The sequence below is a fragment of the Carassius auratus genome, chromosome 32 (assembly GCF_003368295.1).
Source record: "Carassius auratus strain Wakin chromosome 32, ASM336829v1, whole genome shotgun sequence".
Lineage (NCBI taxonomy): Eukaryota > Metazoa > Chordata > Actinopteri > Cypriniformes > Cyprinidae > Carassius > Carassius auratus.
In genome coordinates, this window is record NC_039274.1 from 21,557,661 (window position 1) to 21,577,812 (window position 20,152).

Below are 20,152 nucleotides of genomic sequence, written 5' to 3' on the forward strand. Positions count from 1 at the left end.
GATGTTGTAATGGTTTAGAATAAAAATAGAGATAGATTAGCTTGCTTTACTGGAAAAATGTGCAATTACTAAATCTGTGTGGGTGTTTGTGTTAGTGTTCACTGAAAATGGAAATGCTGATAGAGAAGACGTATTGTTTTTGTGACTATAAAATGGTATGATTCGAACACATCCATCCCGCAATTCCGGGTCTGAAGACTTCTCATTGTTTACTTTTTATTGGTATTTGCTTATGAGTTATTGTTTTTAATTATGTGAAACCATTTCCTATGATGATGATAAACTTCTTTTAAACAAGTCTCTGAGTAAAGACCTCAGCTGAGCGGGTCAGGACACCGGTGGGAAGAAGTACTGAAGCTTATTACATCTCCTAATATATTATACAAAGAGGTAAGGGGGCATTTATTTATTGCAACTGCTTGTGGGAAACAAAGATGTGAATAGAGAATTTATTTATTCTTTAATCTGGAAATCAAACACAACAACACACACACACACACACACACACACACACACACACACACACACACACACACACACACACACACACACATATATATATATGGCATTCAGATTAAGAGGAAAGCACATTCACACCTTTGCTTTCTTACAGTAAATACCCTTTCGGCTTTGTTTTTTTGTGTTGTTTTTCTGTGACTAGTCACTTTTGTAATTTTGTAATTTTTTATTTGTATTTTTTTTTTTGTGTAACCACAGTGTGTGTGGTTAACCTGGGGTTACAAAAACATGTTTTTTTTTTTTATTAGATTTAAAAAAAAATTTAAAACCTGGTCACTACACTTTTTGACTATAAGGGTAACACCATCACTGTGATACTTACAGACTAAAAATTCACAGTAAAACACTTATTGCCAAAAAGGTATTTACTGTAAGAAAGCAAAGGTGTGAACGTGCTTTCCTCTTAATCTGAGTGTTAATTGTTAATCTGACCAAACAGTAGCTACCTACGTATAAACAAAACGAGGCAAGATTTTTCATGTTTAATTAACGAGTGAATTGAATGTTTATATTGTAACGCTATTGCACAGTAAGCACGATGACAGAGATATGTTGTGCTTTCTAAATTCTATTATTTTTAATACGTCATTCATGGTCCTATGACACAAAATGACGGCAATCAGAGATCAGATTGCAATAAACGAGCGAGCAAAGGTTATCAAGAGACTCGGTCACAGACAGAAGCAGACCACCCCTCCCTCCCTCCCTCCCTCCACAGGAGCTCCGCCGCACATCATCACATCATCTGACCGAGACGACCAGAAGACCGCGAGCCTCGCCACATTCACGCGCGTTTCCGTCATGGATGTGCTGGGGAAGAAAGAGCGGAGACCACGGGATGTGAGGGGCATGTTGAAGAGGAACTGGATCCTCATAGCGACCATCAGTGCGGTGATACTGGGTAAGATGGACTGGAGCGCGTTCACGTTTCTCTGCATCGCGTATCTCGTTTCATTATTGTGTTCTATCACGTCTTAATTATTTATCTAGTGCATTTGTTTTTATGAAAATCAGCGCTGATTCTCTGTCTGTGTTTGCTGGTTGGTGGATCTGCTGCGCCGTTTTGATATCATTCAGTGGAAGAGCAATTCAAATGTTTGTGTTTGTTGCATTTAGCTGCATGCATCTGCAGGTGTGTTGATGGGTGAATGATGAATGAAGGCATTGATCAGTCTGTGTGTGTCTAGATATTTTACTACTGGCACAGAGAAACGTGACCTGACTTCCAGTATGACAATCTCTGCGATTCATCTCACACCAACAGTGACACACTGAAGCATATAAAGAGATCGGGGCTAGTTGTCACACTTTATTCCAGTCAATTTGCTGATTTAGAAAGTCTGTTTAAATTCCTTAAGCCCTGTTTAAAAGAATATGTCATCTTAATTTAAAGTTCACACACAAAAAAATTGTATTTGCTGAGAATTTACTCCGAGATTTAGATGAGTTTGTTTCTTCATCAGAACAAATTTGGAGAAATGTAGCATTGCATCACTTGCTCACCGGTGAATCATCTGCAGTGAATGGGTGCCGTCAGAATGAGAGTCCAAACAGCTGATAAAAACATCACTATAATTCACAAGTGATCCACACTGTCCATCAGTTAATGTCTTGTGAAGTGAAAAGCTGCTTGTTTGTAAGAAACAAATACTTAATTAAAGCGTTTTAACTTTATCAATCATTGCTTCCATGTTAAAATAGTAGTCCTCTATCCATAATACAGCTTTCTCCAGTGAACAGGTCATTTAACCTCAATCAGGAGGGAAATCTGCACAGATCAAGCATCATTTATGAGCGAAAACAGTCCAAAACCATTCTAAGCAAATATATGGTTAATTTTAATGTGGGAGGATGGACTTTTTCACTGGAGGAAGCGCTATTATGGATTGTGAATTATTAATGAATATATATTATTATGGATTTTTTTTGGACATTTTGGTCAAAAGAGTCAGTCAAATGATCAAACGCCTTAAGGATTTGTTGCTTATAACCCTGTAGATTTCAGTACACAAGATGTTAACTGATTGACTGGAGTAGTGTGGATAAAGGTGATGTTTTCATCAGCTGTTTGGGCTCTCATTCTGACGGCACCCATCCACTGCAGAGCATCCAGTGGTGAGCAAGTGATGCAATGCTCCAAATCTGATGAAGAAACAAACTAATCTACATCTCGCAAAGCCTAATGATAAGTACATGTTCAGCACATTTTCATTTTTGGATTAACTATTGCTTAAAAAAAGCCATCTTTTACAATATAATAATTCAACATGCAGTGAAAATAGTGAACTGTGATACAAAATGTCTGTAATTAATAAATCACAATATATAGAGCATGAGAACTTTCTGAGAGCATGGTTCAACCCTTCTGTTAAAATATATCCTCGTCACAGTTGAACCTTGTGTTAATGAATGCCAGCATGGTTTAATTATGTGCATTTGTTTGCTTATCAGCTATTAGCCTACAAACTTTTTTAAAGGGCAGTATTCACAAATAGTCTAATTAAATACAGCTTTGAAAAGCCATTTGTGTAATATATAACCTTACAGTAACTGAGACAACTTTCTCGAATGCCAACACTTCCCTACATTTTTTTTTGTATGTGTGCAGAAGTGTAAAAAAATAGACTTTATGACAACCATTTCATTATAGCAAATGTGTATGTTTCTTGAAAAAAAAAAAAAAAAAGCATGGTACACACACTCTCAAGAAAAAGGGTACAAAAGTTGTCACTGGGGCGATACCTTTTCAAAATGTACTATGCATGTATTATTTTATACACTTTTATAATATGTGCAATATTATTGCAATTATAATATTTATAATAATGTTACTTTGATTGCATTTTTACATGATAAAAATAACCAAAATCGCTGTAAATGTTTTATGTATAACAAACACTCAGTCCTGAGTGATTTAAAACTTATAGTAAATGATGCTATTATTATTTAATTTTGTCTTCTGGATTTATATGGCCATGTTTGTGCAATGGTCAAAACACAGATGGTTTTGATGCCATGCAAGCTTGTGCAGTCACCTACAATAAAGCAAATGTTTTATAACATCTTTTATTTTCTCAGTCATAAGCTAACATGTAATAAAGATATGTTACAGTACATCGGAGACTTTTGTAATTGTCTGTTGCGTTTGTGGTTTAGCTTGGGTTTGGTTTAGCCACTTTAAACATTCAAGATGTTTAAAGCCATCCCTTGTGAAAAAATAGTGCATTTTAGCATACGTTACTTATTACTTAGAATAAAAAGATAGTACTTAAGTGAAAACTTGTTCACATAATTGCATGTTAATCGCAAGTAATGTTTTACAAAATAATTGTAATATCGACACCTCACCATTTGATCTGATCTCTGTTAAAAGCAAAGATTTTCCTGTGCAACTTTTTTGTAAATTATGCCTGAGGTTATAAAAGGAGATTGGAGACAGACACATAAATATAAATGTTATTTGCTGTAGCTGCAGTGCAGTCATATGGACTTCATTAAGGGTATTGGAAAGCTTTTTAGTTCGTTTGATAAACGCTATATCTGACTGTATCAAAATCCATCATTATAGAAGAACGAAACTAAGAAGGTTAAAAACTTAAAATGACACTAAAATATATTCATTTTTCTAAATTAAGATTTATACACCACATGAATGCTGAATAAATAATCTTTGCGTTGATGAATGGTTTGCTAGGATCAAGACAATATTTGGCCGAGATACAACTATTTAAAAATCAGGAATTTGAGGGTTAAAAAAAAAAATACTGATAAAATCGCTTTTAAATTGTCCAAATGAATTCTTTGCATTGCATATTACTAATAAAGAATTAGGTTTTGATATATTTATGGTAGGAAACGTACAAAATATACTCATGGAACACAATCTTTACTTAATATCCTTATGATTTTTGGCATAAATGAAAATCGATAATTTTGCCCCATGCAACGTTTTTTTGCCCATTGCTACAAATATCCCCCAGCGACTTAAAACTGGTTTTGTGCTCCAGGGTCACATTCATCAGTTTAACAGCAGCAGCTAATTCAGCACACCTCGTGTTAATGCAGACAGATACAGGGATATTATTTGTGGCCTGGATATCACAAACGATTTACGAGCTCGCTCTATTTATTGTTAGCATCCTTTCTAAATGTCAGTGAGATTGGAGATTTACGTTCTGTCTCACTCACTGTGAAATCACTCTGAAGATCAGGGACGACACTTTGTATATTTGATAATTCTGATACAGTACAATCAAGTTGATATTACTGGAATATTTAGGTCTTTACATTCAGTGTGGCTTCTTTCAGTCTTCATGTAGATTAGGCACAATTGAGAGCTTCTCATTAACAGCCAGTTTGATGTGCTTTCTGTCTGTCTGTCTGCAGGGATCGCGCTGGGAGTTCTGGTGCGGGACTACACCTCTCTGTCCCAGCTGGAGAAGCAGTACTTTGGCTTCCCAGGAGAAATCCTAATGAGGATGCTAAAGCTGGTCATCCTGCCTCTCATCGTCTCCAGCATGATAACAGGTATCGCTGCCTCTTCAGCCCATCACACTATCTCCATTTATGTCTCGCTGTGAAAATTCTGAGGTTGTAAATATTTTCCTTATGTTACCAGTGTCCAGGGCCACCTTCAGGGACGAGGGTCCTCCCATAAAAAACTAATCGCAGCACTGCCAGCACTTCTGTCCTTTTCAGTCACACAGAATGTCAGAATCAGCCACTAGCTATAATTACAAAACACATTATGTTATGTTATGTTATGTTATATTATATTATATTTGAAAATAGTTATTAATATATGGAACATTAGTCATAGCCTACCTTTTTATGCCAAGCAGGGTTATAAAAAAAACAGCATGTTCATTAACATTAAATATATAAAAACTTAAATTCTGATTAGTAATATGCATTTATAAGAATTCATTTGGACAACTTCAAAGGCCTTTTTTTTATGCACCTTCAGATTCCAGATTTTCAAATAGAAAAATTGACACTTTTTGTGGTTTTGTAGTCCTGGGTCACATATTCAATATTTTTATCAGTTTGCTATATATTGCCTACATTTAGTAAGTAGTTTATTTAAATGTTTTTTATTTAAAAATAATGTTTTTATTTAAATTTTGCATTTTGTGATTTAATCATCTCACAAACCCACTCATAAACTCTTATATAGAAAATGCTGGCATAGTATAGCCAAAGATTTTGTTGCTGAAATATGTACAGTATACAGTGTTGTCCCAAAGAATGAAATGCACTCAGTGTCTTAAGTCTTGAACAATATCAGTCTGGGTTTTGGACAATATCTTTATCATTTCACGGCATAAAGGCAATAACACTGAATGGTGTTATCACTGAAGACCAGCGATAATACTTGCCAATATATACAGTCATATGTGCTCGTTTGGGAGCTGCGATAATTGATTACTGGATTAAATTTGCCCAGGTTTATTTATCTGACCGATTGACCATTAAGCTTAGTGTGTAATAGACCAATCAGAACACAGTTTAGAGATGCTTTATAAATAGCAATTTTTCTAGGTTCTTCAATTTATTATTTTAATGTTGTCCCTTATCAGTGGAAATCATCAGAAAAAGATAGGGATTTATGCTGATGTTAATGTCTGAAACCTCACGTTTAGGGCAAACATTTCCAAACATTTGAAGGAAAACTGTAGCTACAGAGCTTTTTTTTTTTTTTTTTTTCTTGGTTGACATTGTTAAGTGGGTCATTCATGCTCTTTGGAGAAAGCATAAGTTGTCATAACTTCTGGTCTTGTTTGTGAAGGAGTGGCAGCGCTGGACTCCGAGGTGTCGGGAAGGATCGGTCTTCGTGCGGTGGTTTATTACCTCTCCACTACCATCATTGCTGTCATTCTTGGTGAGTCACGTAAGAATCAGATCAATAAACTTTAAAGACATAAATTGTGATTTTTCAACAATGATGTTGTGCTTAAAAGGAATCTTTCTTGTGACGACGATTAAACCCGGGGTGTCTCAGAGTGCTGATAATATCGAGAGAGCAGGAAGCACTCCCAATGTGACCACTGTGGACACCTTACTGGACCTGGTTAGGTAAAAAAATTGCACACCTTGGTCTACCTATCTTATAAGAAAAATGCATATTTGAAAACTTAAGTAATACTTAAAAATGCATGATATTCATTGCAATAAATAACAAACTTGTGCACTGACCATTTTTGGTATGGCTTATATGTCCTGATCACATGAAATAACATAACATAGCATCGCATAAAATTACATATAACAAAATAACATAACATGACATAAAAAATAACATAACATAACATAACATTACATAGCATAAAAAATAACATAGCATAACATAACATTACAAAATAAGATAGCATAGCATAACATAACATAGCAAAACATTACAATTAACAAAATATACATAATAAACATAGAACCAACATAGAATAAACATAGAAAAAATTACATAGAATAGCATAGCATAAAATCATGACATAAAACAAAATAACATCACATTACTTAACATAACATTACACATAACAAAATAACATAACATAGCATAGCATAACAGCATGACATAACAAAACTAAATAACAACATTACATAACATAACATTGCATAACATTACATATAACAAAATAAACTAGAATAACATAACATAAAAAATAACATAACACAGCATAGCATAACATAACAAAATAACATAACATTACATAAAAATAACATAACAACATAGCATAGCATAACAAAATAACATAGCATATCATAACATAACAAAATAATATAGCATAACATTACATATAACAAAATAACAACATGACATAAGAAATAACATAACATAGCATAACATAACATAACAAAATAATATAGCATAACATTACATATAACAAAATAACAACATGACATAAGAAATAACATAACATAGCATAACATAACATTACAAAATAACATATCATAGCATAGCATAACATAGCATAGTATAACAGCATGTCATAACATGACAAAACAAAATAACTAAACAACAAAGCATAACAGCATAGCATAACATAACATAACATAGCAGAACATTACATATAACAAAATAACATAACATAATATAAGAAAAAACATAACATAGCATAACAAAATAACATATAATAGCATAGCATAAAATAACATAACAACATAGCATAACAGAACATAAAATAACAACATAACAAAATAACATAGCATAGCATAACAAAACATATAACATAACATAATATAACATAACAACATAACATAATTTGGTCACACTTTAGTTTGGTGGACAGTTCTCACAATTAACTATGATTTTATCAATAAACTCCTAATTTGCTGCTTATAAATAGTTAGTTAGTTAGGTAGTTGTTAAGTTTAGGAATGGGGTAGAATTAATGGATCTAAAATATGCTCATGCAGAATATGTGCTTTAAAAGTACTAATAAACAGCCAATATGCTAGTAATACACATGCTAGTGAACTCGTTAATACTGAGAATTGGTCCCTAAAGTGTTACCTATAATGAATTTCACTTAAAACAAGTGATTTGTTTTTCTCTTTTCTTCATAGGAATATGTTTCCTGAAAATCTTGTGCAAGCCTGTTTTCAGCAGGTAAAATATAATATGTTTTAACTTATATCAAGTTATATCAAGTTATGCAAATATCATATTTTAAATAAACATCATCTGTGTTTTAGTATAAGACACAGCGCAAAGAGATTGAACCATTGAAAACCAACACAAGCACAAGCAATATTTCTACATTTCCACCGTTCACCACAATTATTTCAACAGTGGCACAGGTGAGAGAGAGACTGAAAAATGAATGGAGAATATATGATGGAGAATGTATGTATTGATTTCTGGCTTCTTTATTCTGTAGAATTTGACCAAAGACTACAAGATTGTGGGCTCATATTCAGATGGCATTAATGTTCTCGGTCTGATCGTATTCTGTGTGACGTTCGGTCTGGTCATCGGCAAGATGGGAGAAAGGGGTCGAATCCTGCTGGAGTTCTTTGATGCTCTGAATGAGGCTACCATGAGACTTGTTCAGATTATTATGTGGTTAGTTCTGACACCTTACAAGCAAGAATCATTATTTACAATTATCGCTATTATTGCTCATACTCAGACTTGAAGATGGGCTCTTTTGACGTGGGTCAGTAAGAAACCACCCTAACAACCACATTGCAACTCCGTAGAAACCACCCAGAATACTATCGAAACCACATAGCAATTTCCTAGAGACCATCTATTACTCCCTAGCTACTCCCTAGAAACCACCCTAGAATACTCTAGGTGTATTTATTTCGTTAACGAACACTATGACGTTACATGTTCATTGACAAGCTTTTTTCCATGACTAAAACAAAACGATGACAAGACAACAATAAGGTCAAGAAACGATAATGACTGTATCAACATGCAGCATTGCTGATGAGGTTGATGAATAAATGCACTTACTCAACCGCTGTTGTTTTAATAGAGAAACATTGATGCATTTTGGAATTACTGGAATTACCATCAGGAATTTCACTGTAATAATCTTTGTTGTTTGTTTTTACCAATTTTCATAATGTAGAGAGAGTGCATATCTAGGTCTTTGATATTTGATGATTAAATGACTATTTAACAGACTTAGACTAATTTAGATTTAGACTAAGTCTAATTTAAAAGATTTAGACTAAGACTAATTTAAAAGACTTATACTAAGACTCATTTAAAAGACTAAGACTAAATTAAAAGACTTAAGACTAAGACTAAATTAAAACACTTAGAATACGACTAATTTAAAAGATTTAGACTAAATTAAAAGACTTAAACTAAATTAAAAGACTTAGAATACGACTAATTTAAAAGATTTAGACTAAATTAAGACTTAAACTAAATTAAAAGACGTAGACTAAGACTACTTTAAAAGATTTAGACTAAGTCTAATTTAAAAGACTTATACTAAGACCCATTTAAAAGACTAAGACTAAATTAAAAGACAGACTAAGACTAATTTAAAAGACTAAGACTAAATTAAAAGATTTAGACTAAGACTAATTTAAAAGACTAAGACTAAATTAAAAGATTTAGACTAAGACTAATTTAAAAGACTAAGACTAAATTAAAACACTTAGAATACGACTAATTTAAAAGATTTAGACTAAATTAAAAGACGTAAACTAAATTAAAAGACTTAGACTAAGACTACTTTAAAAGATTTATACTGAGACTAAATTAAAAGATTTAGACTAAGAATAATTTAAAAGATTTAGACTAAGACTAATTTAAAAGATTTGGACTAAGACTAAACTAAAAGACTTAGACTAATTTAAAAGACTAAGACTAAATTAAAAGACTTAGACTAAGACTAATTTAAAAGACTAAGACTAAATTAAAACACTAAGACTAAATTAAAGATGGCTGACAAATTTAACACTACTAGAAATAACAGAGCAACTACTAAGATCACCCAAGAAAACACATAGCAACCTTCTAGCAACCACTTAGATGACCCTAGAAACGGAATAGCAACAACCCAGAAAAGCCTAGAAACCACATAGCAGTTCCTTAGCAACCATTTCAGAATACCTTAGAAACCCAATAGATACACCCCAGCAACCACCCACAGGAAGCACTACTCACTTTTTCTTTCATCTATTTTTTATTACAGTTATGAGTTTTGAAAAAAAGATGTAAGAAGATACCTCAGCCTGTAAATGAAAATATTCGTGGAATTATGAGTAACATTGACTATAAATGTAATGATACTTTTTCTGCGGCAGTTACATGCCTGTTGGCATCTTGTTCCTGATTGCTGCCAAGATCATGGAGGTGGACGACTGGGAGATCTTCAGGAAGATGGGCTTGTACATGGTGACGGTGCTCAGCGGGTGAACAAGCTTCTTTAATCTTCTCTTGTTGATTAGCAGAGGAGCAGATTTACTGTCGGCTCTGTTCACTCACAGATAAGAGCCATGGACATTTAAAACTGCTCAAGCTGCAGATGTGCTTAGTATAGATTTCATCAACTCCACATTTCCACTCATTTGAGTGATGTAGGTGACCGAACATCAGTCAGGAGATGCTGTAGCTGTATGCACTCATGTGGAATGAACCGAAACGACGTGTTTGGGTTGCACACTGCTGAGTCGAACAGAAAAACTGTACCTCTTCAGACTACAGAGGATATAAATCCAAGTGACCTTGGTAAAAATATACTGGATGCTTTTAACTCTTTCCGCACCAGTTACCGAATTTTGCCGTGGACTGCTTCCAGTGTTTTCACTGATTTACATTAGGAGGCGCCATCACATATCTTCTGAAAAAGTATTGAATGTCTGGATCAAACACGGCAAAGAAGAAGTAGAAACGAGCAATCATGTATGTTAGCAGATGCAAAAGTAAATTAAAATAACACGACCATCAGAAATTAAACTGCATATAAATCAAAACCGCCTAATGTTACTGAATGAAGTTTCTACTCAGAAGTGTTGATGGAAGCGATCTACTTCATCTATGTTTTAATCACAGATCTGATTCCAAAATTTGTGCAAAATAACACCAAACTGCTTTTTAGTTCCACTGAAATTAAAGATTTATTTTACAAAGATTGTTCTTTATTGTAAAATATCTATTCCTATGTTCATTGCTTATGATAATGTAGTGGATTGTTTTTAAAATTTGTTCTCCTTTCACAGACTAGCCATCCATTCCATAATATTCCTCCCACTGATATACTTTGTGTTTGTGAGGAAGAATCCATTCACTTTCACTCTGGGAATGGCACAGGCCTTGCTGACTGCTCTCATGATTTCCTCAAGGTGAGACGACAAATATTCTGCCGTCTGTATTATCTGGGTATGTCGACTAAAGGCTGGAATACACAACTGAAGACACAATCTAAAAAAGACTTCAGCAGTAATTTAACCATATTTCATTATGAAATTACATATAAAGATGTACTTGGTGAGTCAAAAACACACTAAAGTTCAGCCAGTCTCATTTAATATAAATGTAAAATATAATAAATTTTATTTTAATTGCAATTAAAATGTTACTAAGTGACCAAGAACATTAAGTTCGGTTTGCACTTTGAGTATTTTCTTTTACAGTAATATTTTAAACAACTCTTTTTAAAACTTAAAAGCTAATGTGCACCTCTGATCCTGAGAACATTTTTAGTAAATTTCTGCACAAGCAAAAGGCATTCATTTCTTAAATGCAATGAATAACTCTTTCAGAAAAGCAGCCTTTAATGTTGTGTTTTGATCGTTATTTTCTAGCTGTTTAAAGCAAGGTTTCCCAGTCCTGCTCCTGAAGATCTGTCTTTTCATTTTTAGATGTTTTTGTGAGCACACAGACTTTTTAAATCCACAACTATCAAAGAAAACTGCTATTATGCAATAACAAGAGTCTTTACTGTATCAGCTCAGCCACTCTGCCCGTCACGTTTCGATGCGCAGAGGAGAACAACAGGATCGACAAGAGAATCACTCGCTTCGTTCTTCCAGTTGGTGCGACTATCAACATGGACGGCACTGCACTGTATGAAGCTGTTGCTTCTATATTCATAGCTCAGCTGAACAACTACGACCTGGACGCTGGCCAGATTGTTACAATTAGGTAAGTGGGATATAAGCCAACTGGTGTGATATAATAGAGTTAAGTGGCTTCATGAAGGACAAAGGCCCGAATGATACTTTTTTTAAACGTGCATTCCGTAGTATCACGGCAACCGTCGCCAGCATTGGTGCCGCAGGAGTTCCAAATGCTGGACTGGTAACCATGGTGATAGTGCTCACAGCAGTGGGCCTTCCTGCCAGTGATGTCACCCTCATCATCGCTGTCGATTGGCTGCTGTAAGTATATGTTTTTAATTACCAAAGAGTCAGGTTTACTGACTTTTTCCGTCAGAATTATGAGCAATTCTGAGTTTATATCTGGCAGTTCTAACCAATTGTGAGATATAAACTCAGAATTGGAAACAGAAAATCAGAATTGTGATATAATTCAGATTTTTCATCATGTGACGGAAATAAGCCTCCATCTAGTTCCAACCAAATGACTTGAAAACACCTGACTAGTAATAACGACTTATAAATACAAACTTCCTAGGAATCCTTAAATTTGACGAGACTTGAAAGTATATAATTTCTGAAGGACCATGTGACCCAAAAGACTAGAAGAGGACTATAGTGTGAAAGTTTACATTGATATCTCTTTTCGAAATCAGCGATCGCTTCCGTACCATGATCAACGTGCTGGGAGATGCGTACGGCGCTGGAATAGTCCAGAAGCTGTCGAAGCGAGAACTAGAGAGGATGGACCTGATTTCAGACGTGGATGCGGTCAACCCCTTCGCCCTGGAGACCACGCTGGACGACGACGAGTGTGAGAAGAAATCTTACGTCAACGGTGGCTTCACCATCGACAAAAGCGATGCTATTTCTTTTACTGAGACCTCGCAGTTTTAGAGGCACGTGGCGCTCGCTTTTAAACAAGTGACATCCAGAGAGGTAGGAGCCATTCATAAAACCAGTGCCATGACTAGGAAGGAAAGCCATTAGCGAGGACATGATTGAGCGCAAACATTAGCAATACCTGCCCTTGCGGTTCTCCTTCCTTCATTTTCTCAACCTTGCTCTTGAACTTACGTGTCCGCTAGACTGAGAGGAAAAATACGGATGTGAGAAAACTGTGCTTCCATAGCTCATTAACATATTTTCCATTAATTATGCAAAGCTGTTTTCTTTTATTAACAACAGTTGTTTCCTTTGGTTTTGTACTAACGAATAGCTTTTTAGCAGTAGGCGATTTTCGTATTTGTGTGTATGAGTAGGAGCTTTGTGCAATATTGCGCATCGGTTTGAAAGAAACTCAGCAGATTTGTGTAACGTACGCATGTTGCTAACTAGCCAATGTTATTATACTCCAAAAACGCTGACTTTAATGACTTTAATTAAGGTTATCAAAACTTCCGCGTTCACATTTTTTCTTCGCAAATCACGTTCAAGTTCCAAATTCAGTAACGTGTGAAATGTTTGCCAGTTCTGTATTTGCACTTGCTTTTGAAAGCCAAATGTTTATGAGCTTTGCGTGTCTTTCATTTCAGATTTGTGCCAAATTTAATGTGTTGATTTTTTATACAAACGTTGCATGTTAAGGATTTAACGTGGAGTACTGAAATAGCCTTTGGACTGAAAATGAAAATCAGATCCTTTGTACACAATTATTTTGTCATGAAAGTGGCAAGCTTTAAAGGTTTCTTCAGCAAGCCACCAATTTATTATTTTACTTCTTCTGTTGTTGAATTAGGGCTACTTTGAAGAATATTTTTAAAAGACCACACTGATAATGTTTTCCGTGCCAAATTTCTGCCATTGAGCCATTTTTAACTTTATTTTACAGTATTTAATTTTTTCATACTATGGGTTATATCAGTAATGAGAGAAAACAATCAATGTGAAGCATTAATGGTCTGTGTTTGAGGTTCTGGAACTGAAAAAGCACCGTAAAGCACACCATTGTACAACTGTATTTAAACAGTACAGCAGTCAAATTAGTCATGCTGTATGATTCAGCAGGTACTGTATGTGTATCCACAAAATAATAAAGACAAGTATGTCAACACCTGAAAAAAATCCATAAATCGACTTTGCCCAGATTATTTTTTCTCACTTTAGATAGAAAGATGATGGATTGATGGATGGATGGATGATTATAGATGGATGATAGATAGATAGATAATAAATGAGTCAATCTTTTGTTCACTGAAAGTTGTCTTTGTGGAGAACTCTAATCTTGGAGAGATTCCCTGAAATGAATCAATGAATATAAAGCCCCTTTAATAATGCAAAAATACATTAGTGTAATACATAAATAAGCACAAAGCACAAAAAGTGGCATGCCGTGGCCCATGTCATTAAAACAGCTCTCTCAATGCCATAGAACAGTGGTTCCCAAACTTTTTCAACTTGCGGCCCACACAACCAAACACATATGTTTGTGCGGCCCACTTCAAAAAAATTAACTGACCCCGCTATTGTTGGGTTAATAACTTAGTACTCAGAAGCTAGATTTTAAACTATATTTATTGAATAAACTAGGGCTGTGCGATATGGACAAAAAAAAAAAAAAAAACTATTGCGATTTTTTTGATCAATTTTGCAATTGTGCTTTTACAGTCATAAATGCATTCAGGATTAATTTGAAACATATTTCCAAAAGAAAACCAATCAGAGCTTTATCAAAAAGTTGTAACATCTCTAGAACAGACATAAGTCAAAATTATTACTATAGTGAAGATGTAAAAAAATGTATAGACTTGTGGCAAAAAAAAAAAAAAAAAAAAAAAAAAAAATCCTGTATACAGGGACTTTTTTTTCTTTTTTGCCATGCATTGTTCATAGAGCTCATTAATTGTAGCGGTGCCTCAGGTGTTTGCAGTGTGTATGCGGTCAGCAGTGAGAGCGCATAAATATAACGCGAAAGCACATTAAAATAATGCACGAGTGCGAATCTCTCTGTTCGCAGCAGATTTCCTTTGCTCTGTCACAAAACCAGTCTTGCTTGCTCAGATACACGCTGCTTTGCGAGGAGAGAGTGTGCACACTTAAAACGTGTCTCCTCTCACTTAAACTGCATCCTGTTCACTAACAAATTCACTCTATGCTCATGTGTTAGACATGAATTATTTTCGCACGTTTTTATTTCTAGCCTTTTACCGCAGTGAGAACGCTCTGTTCTCGATTCGGTTCATTCGAACAGTTCATTTTAAAGAATCAGTTCAAATATTTTACATCACATGGTCCATGCCATTCTGGGGTTGCATTTTACGTTATAAAAAAGATTTTTTTTATTTAATGTAAGTTCTATTTATAGTAATTATTGAAATTTCATATATTGGTATTTTCCGCTCTAAAAATAAATAAAGTCTTGTTAAGCCTAAATACAATTTTAATCCGCTTTAAACAATTAATTTAAAATATATTTGCATGAATATAGGTCGGTTTTTAAAGATGCTATTTATCAACTTGTATTTATAATTGAGTATTATACATAACCGCATTAATTTGGTTCATTGTTCATGCATCGATTCAACAGATGAAAAGATTAAAGTAACGAACTTTTATTTTGAAACAGTCAATAACCGGAAATTTGATTTGACAAAACATGGGAGTTGTAGTTCTGTAGCTCAGTTGTAGTTTACACTACTTTGTCACCCTATCAACATTGCATTTTAAAATGAAAAAAAAAAAAACTGTACATTATTTATATATGTGATGTATTTGTGTATTTTAAAAAAAAATCTCACAGTGGAGCCTAACTGTTAAATGAAGGAAATGAGTAGGATTCTAGATTTGTGGGCTCTACAGCTGCTGACATTAGTGCAATTATCTGAATATTTAATTATTGCACAGCTGTTTCCATCTGAGCTTCCATATTAAATATAGCAGTTTATTTCACCAGATTTGAGATAAAATGACAAAAGACAGATTTGGTGTGCATTTGGTTTATATGGTCATTGTAAAGGGTACCAGAAATACAACTGAATACCAAGATTAAAAAAAAATAAAACTAAACAGAACTGCAAATAAAACTTGCACTTTAGATTTACAACTTAAAATAAATCTAACAATCTACATTCACTTAAGGACGAAAATAAAAGTAAATCAAGGTAACAACAGCATATTAGACTTAAGTTCCACAGAATATACTTAAGTCCCTTTTCTGGACTGACTGACCAGCGAGTGCTGGACTGCACATGCTAGTTAGAAACCATCTAGAAAAAGCAAAAATAATAATAAATAAATAAAAACCAGCTTGACTAGGAAAGGTCTAAATATTATAACTGGACACGCCAGCATAGAAGCGGAAATAAATGTGAACTTTAACACCATTAGTGACATTTTCATAGCATTAGAGCTTTGTAAGATTCATGAAAAATGAAACACTGCTTCTTAGTAAATGGTTAATAAACGTCAGAATTGAACGTCAGGTCGAATGATAAAAACACAAAAGGAGATATGGAAAAACCCAAAGCGAAAGTGCATCTGATACTTCAGTGCTGAGAGCTCTAGGCTGCCAGCATGACGTCTATAGACTGATTTAAAAGGAGGAGAGAGAGAGAGAGAGAGAGAGAGAGATGAGTGTCGTTTCTCTTTGGCTTTATTCTCCATACACACTCTCGTCACTGTAGGCGATGTAAAGGAAGAAATCTTCTTCATGGTGTTCCTGTGTGTGAGAAAGTGACATTACAAGAGGAACAAAATGACTTTGATACTGACAAACCAATCAGAGTGAAAGAGAGAGAGAGACCTGGTACAGCTGGCCCATGGTGGCGGAGGTCGGGGGAATGACGTTGTTTACAAAGAAGAAGAGAGCATCCTCGGCTCTCAGGTGGATTCGTTTTCGGATGAGAAAGTAAAACTGGCCCACTAAAAAAAAAAGAAAAAAAATGTGTTCTTTATTATGCTGTATTACTTCAAGATAAAAACACTCGCTACAAAACAAAACAAAAAGTTTCTTCTTTTAACAGCATTTGATCTTTTGAATGTAAATAAACATTAATAAAAAAAATCTTTAGAGACATAAAAGCACTTACCCGTCAGGTCAGAGGGCACCAGGTATTTCTTCTTGTCTAGGTCACCTATTCTGGCTTTGGGAGCTTTTTCCACAATTACCTAAAACAGAATCACACAAACACTTTTAAGTGGAGAAAGTATAGTGCACTGGTAAAGCAACAGTCCACCCAAAAAACTTAAATAAGCCGACAGTGTACTGTAGAAGAGTTAGTTTCTTCATCAGAAATGTAGCTTTGCATCACTTGCTCCACAGTGGATGCTCTGCAGTGAATGGGTGCCGTCAAAATAAGAGTCCCAACATCTGATTAAAACATCACAATAATCCACACCACTCCAGTGCATCAGTTAACATCTTGTGAAGTCAAAAGCAAAAGAATTGTAAAAAACAAATCCACAAAGATGTTTTTTTAACTTCTAAAGTTCCTTTAGTCTAAAATATGACTCTTGTCTGAACCAGGAGACAAATATGCACAGATCAAGCACTATTTATGAGTGAAAACAGTCGAAAACAGCATGAGGGTGGATTTTGATGCGAGAGGACAATGATGGATTGGTTTCTTAAAAACTTGCATCTTGTTGGACTGTAGTGGTGTGGATTACTGGATTATTGTGATGTTTTTATCAGATGCTGGGACTCCCATTCTGACGGCACCCATTCACAACAGAGCATCCACTGGTGAGCAAATGCAAAATGCTAAAACTCTGTTGAAGAAACAAACTCATCTACATCTTGGATGGCCTGAGGGGGAGTACATTTTCATTTTTGGGCAAACCATTTCCCTAATCTAGCTTTAGGAGAAACTGATCTAAACTGCTGGTTTACTTTCACTAAATTCTTTCATATTTCATTTAAGGCCACAAAGGGTGGTTTTTGACTCTGAGCAAAGAGGATCTGAGAGAAGCGGTGCTATTTTTGATATTTAGGCTGCAGATGAGGAACGAGATGAAACAATTAAGACCTGAGACTATTTTAGACTATTATATTGCTACCCAGGAAATATTTTCATATTTTTCTTTCTCATAGTGTCTCAGAGAAATGCCCTGTAGTGGATTCTCCAAACTATATTTGTGAGACAAAATGAGTAATTTTATTTATATGCCACAAGGCATCTTATAAATAACCTTCTTTTAGGAGAGGCTCAAACAGCAGAAAGAATATATATATATATATATATATATATATATATATATAGTAAAATTACTGCAATATTCAATTCTTAGAAAATTGCTTGTTTTGTTGTTTTACTGGTTTGGTTGTTTATATGGTAAACAAAAGGCAACCTTACATGTTGACTGAAGGCTCTCGAGGTATATTTTATTCATCATCACTTCAGCATGGTCCTAAATGTATTATTTTACCCCAAAAATACACTTTAAATTCGATCATCCACACAAATCTGTGCATAAAGCCTTGAGGAATAAAAGCAGACAAGACAATACAAACATAAACAACTTAAACGAATATTTAACTGTTCGTGCATCAAAGCAGATTTGATTTGATAGAAGGATTATTAATGAACATGACTCGAACAGACACTTTATTTAAATAATAATAATAATAAAGAAGCTGAGATCAACGAGGCCTTCACGCGCTGCTAAAGCTAAACATGTTTACGTTCGTCTAAACAATGCTTACAAAGAGCGAATGAACACAGGAAGAGTTTGTTTGTGTGTTTTTATGACGGACGAATCTTTTAAATCACGTTGAAACATCGCTTCTTGTTATTTTGATGTTATTAAACATCACTTTTTTTCACGTTTTGACTCGTTTGTTGCGGTTTTCGTTACGCTAACGCTAGCGTCTGTTTACACACATCACACACCGACTTACAGGAACCCTGTCTGGATATTTCTTCCTGATTTTCTCTCCCTCTGATCGCCTCTTCTCGAAAGGATGTTCTTCTTTGTACTGGAACTTCATGGTTGTTAATGCAAGAGTAAGTTAGTATTTTAAACAGACTGACACGCAGAAGTGTCGGAGGTATTAGCGAGCGCTTCACACACAGATGCTGTGCTTTCCGTCCGCGCATTAATACGGACGCTCTACATTTACATTATTTATGTAAATACAAAACCGCCTTTTCCCGAAAATCACACATCCAGAAAAATTATTTGACACATTTTAAACGAGGGCTATTACAGGTGATCGATGGGTACTAAAGTCGTTTCTGATATCTCGTTATGTTGTGTTTGTGAGGTAGGGACTACTTTTTCGCGTATACAGATTTACAAGCGGTACTCCGGTCCATCATATGACCGCTTCCCCTCACTTCCGGTCTCCAAAGTGACGCAGAGCTGTTTTTATTATTAGGAGCAAATCAGGGTTGTTATATATATATATATATATATATATATATATATATATATATATATATATATATATATATATATATATATATATATTTTACTTGCAATTAAATAAATGTTAACTGAAACAAAATATAAAAACACATTTTCATTCAGCTAGCTTCCAAGGAAAAACTAATTTCCATCTAGTTTAATTTGTAATAAAATAACAAAAACTGAAATGGATAAGTGAGTAAACTATATATAATACTAAATAATATAAATAGCTAATTAAAATAACTAAAGAATAAAAACAAAAATATTATAAAACTAATTTCATGCAAACTAAAATAACACTGGAGAAAATGTGACAAGGTTACATTCACTCTTTTTGTGTACTTTGCGCTAAAAAAACATTACTAATCACTCATAACATGAGTGTGTGTATGTATATATGAAGAGTTCAGATGCAAAAGCCTCTAAGTGCCATCTGAAATTTTCATCTAAAATTAGGATTTTTTATAAGGTTTCTATATTTATGTTCAGTAATTTCACTTTAATAGTCTGGAAAAGGACCTGCACGTTGCCATTAAAATCCTAATTTTAGATGAAAATTTCAGATGGCACTTAGAGGCTTTTGCATCTGAACTCTTCATATATATATATTACATATTTATAATGTTTAGATTTTTTTTAAATAAAAGGAATTTATAATGTATCTGCAGAGTAGAAAATATTTGTTGCTTAGAGAAGATTTTGCAATAGAAATGGTTTT

General features: G+C 34.3%; 2 protein-coding genes across 2 annotated transcripts; one reads left to right on the top strand and one right to left on the bottom strand.

Moving 5' to 3' along the window:
* The first annotated feature begins 1,167 nt into the window (after positions 1-1,167).
* Positions 1,168-14,152, top strand: LOC113051827 (excitatory amino acid transporter 3-like). Its single transcript, XM_026215954.1, has 12 exons — positions 1,168-1,420; positions 4,906-5,046; positions 6,308-6,400; positions 6,480-6,594; positions 8,083-8,125; positions 8,212-8,316; positions 8,397-8,581; positions 10,291-10,398; positions 11,206-11,328; positions 11,936-12,130; positions 12,232-12,366; positions 12,741-14,152. The coding sequence occupies exons 1-12, from the start codon at positions 1,321-1,323 to the stop codon at positions 12,979-12,981; spliced, it is 1,584 nt and encodes a 527-aa protein (XP_026071739.1). The 5' UTR covers positions 1,168-1,320; the 3' UTR covers positions 12,982-14,152.
* A 1,851-nt stretch (positions 14,153-16,003) lies between these two features.
* LOC113051828 (gamma-aminobutyric acid receptor-associated protein) lies at positions 16,004-19,138 on the bottom strand. Its single transcript, XM_026215955.1, has 4 exons — positions 18,923-19,138; positions 17,112-17,190; positions 16,826-16,944; positions 16,004-16,741 (listed from the first exon to the last, which is right to left on the bottom strand). The coding sequence occupies exons 1-4, from the start codon at positions 19,010-19,012 to the stop codon at positions 16,676-16,678; spliced, it is 354 nt and encodes a 117-aa protein (XP_026071740.1). The 5' UTR covers positions 19,013-19,138; the 3' UTR covers positions 16,004-16,675.
* Positions 19,139-20,152: the final 1,014 nt, after the last annotated feature.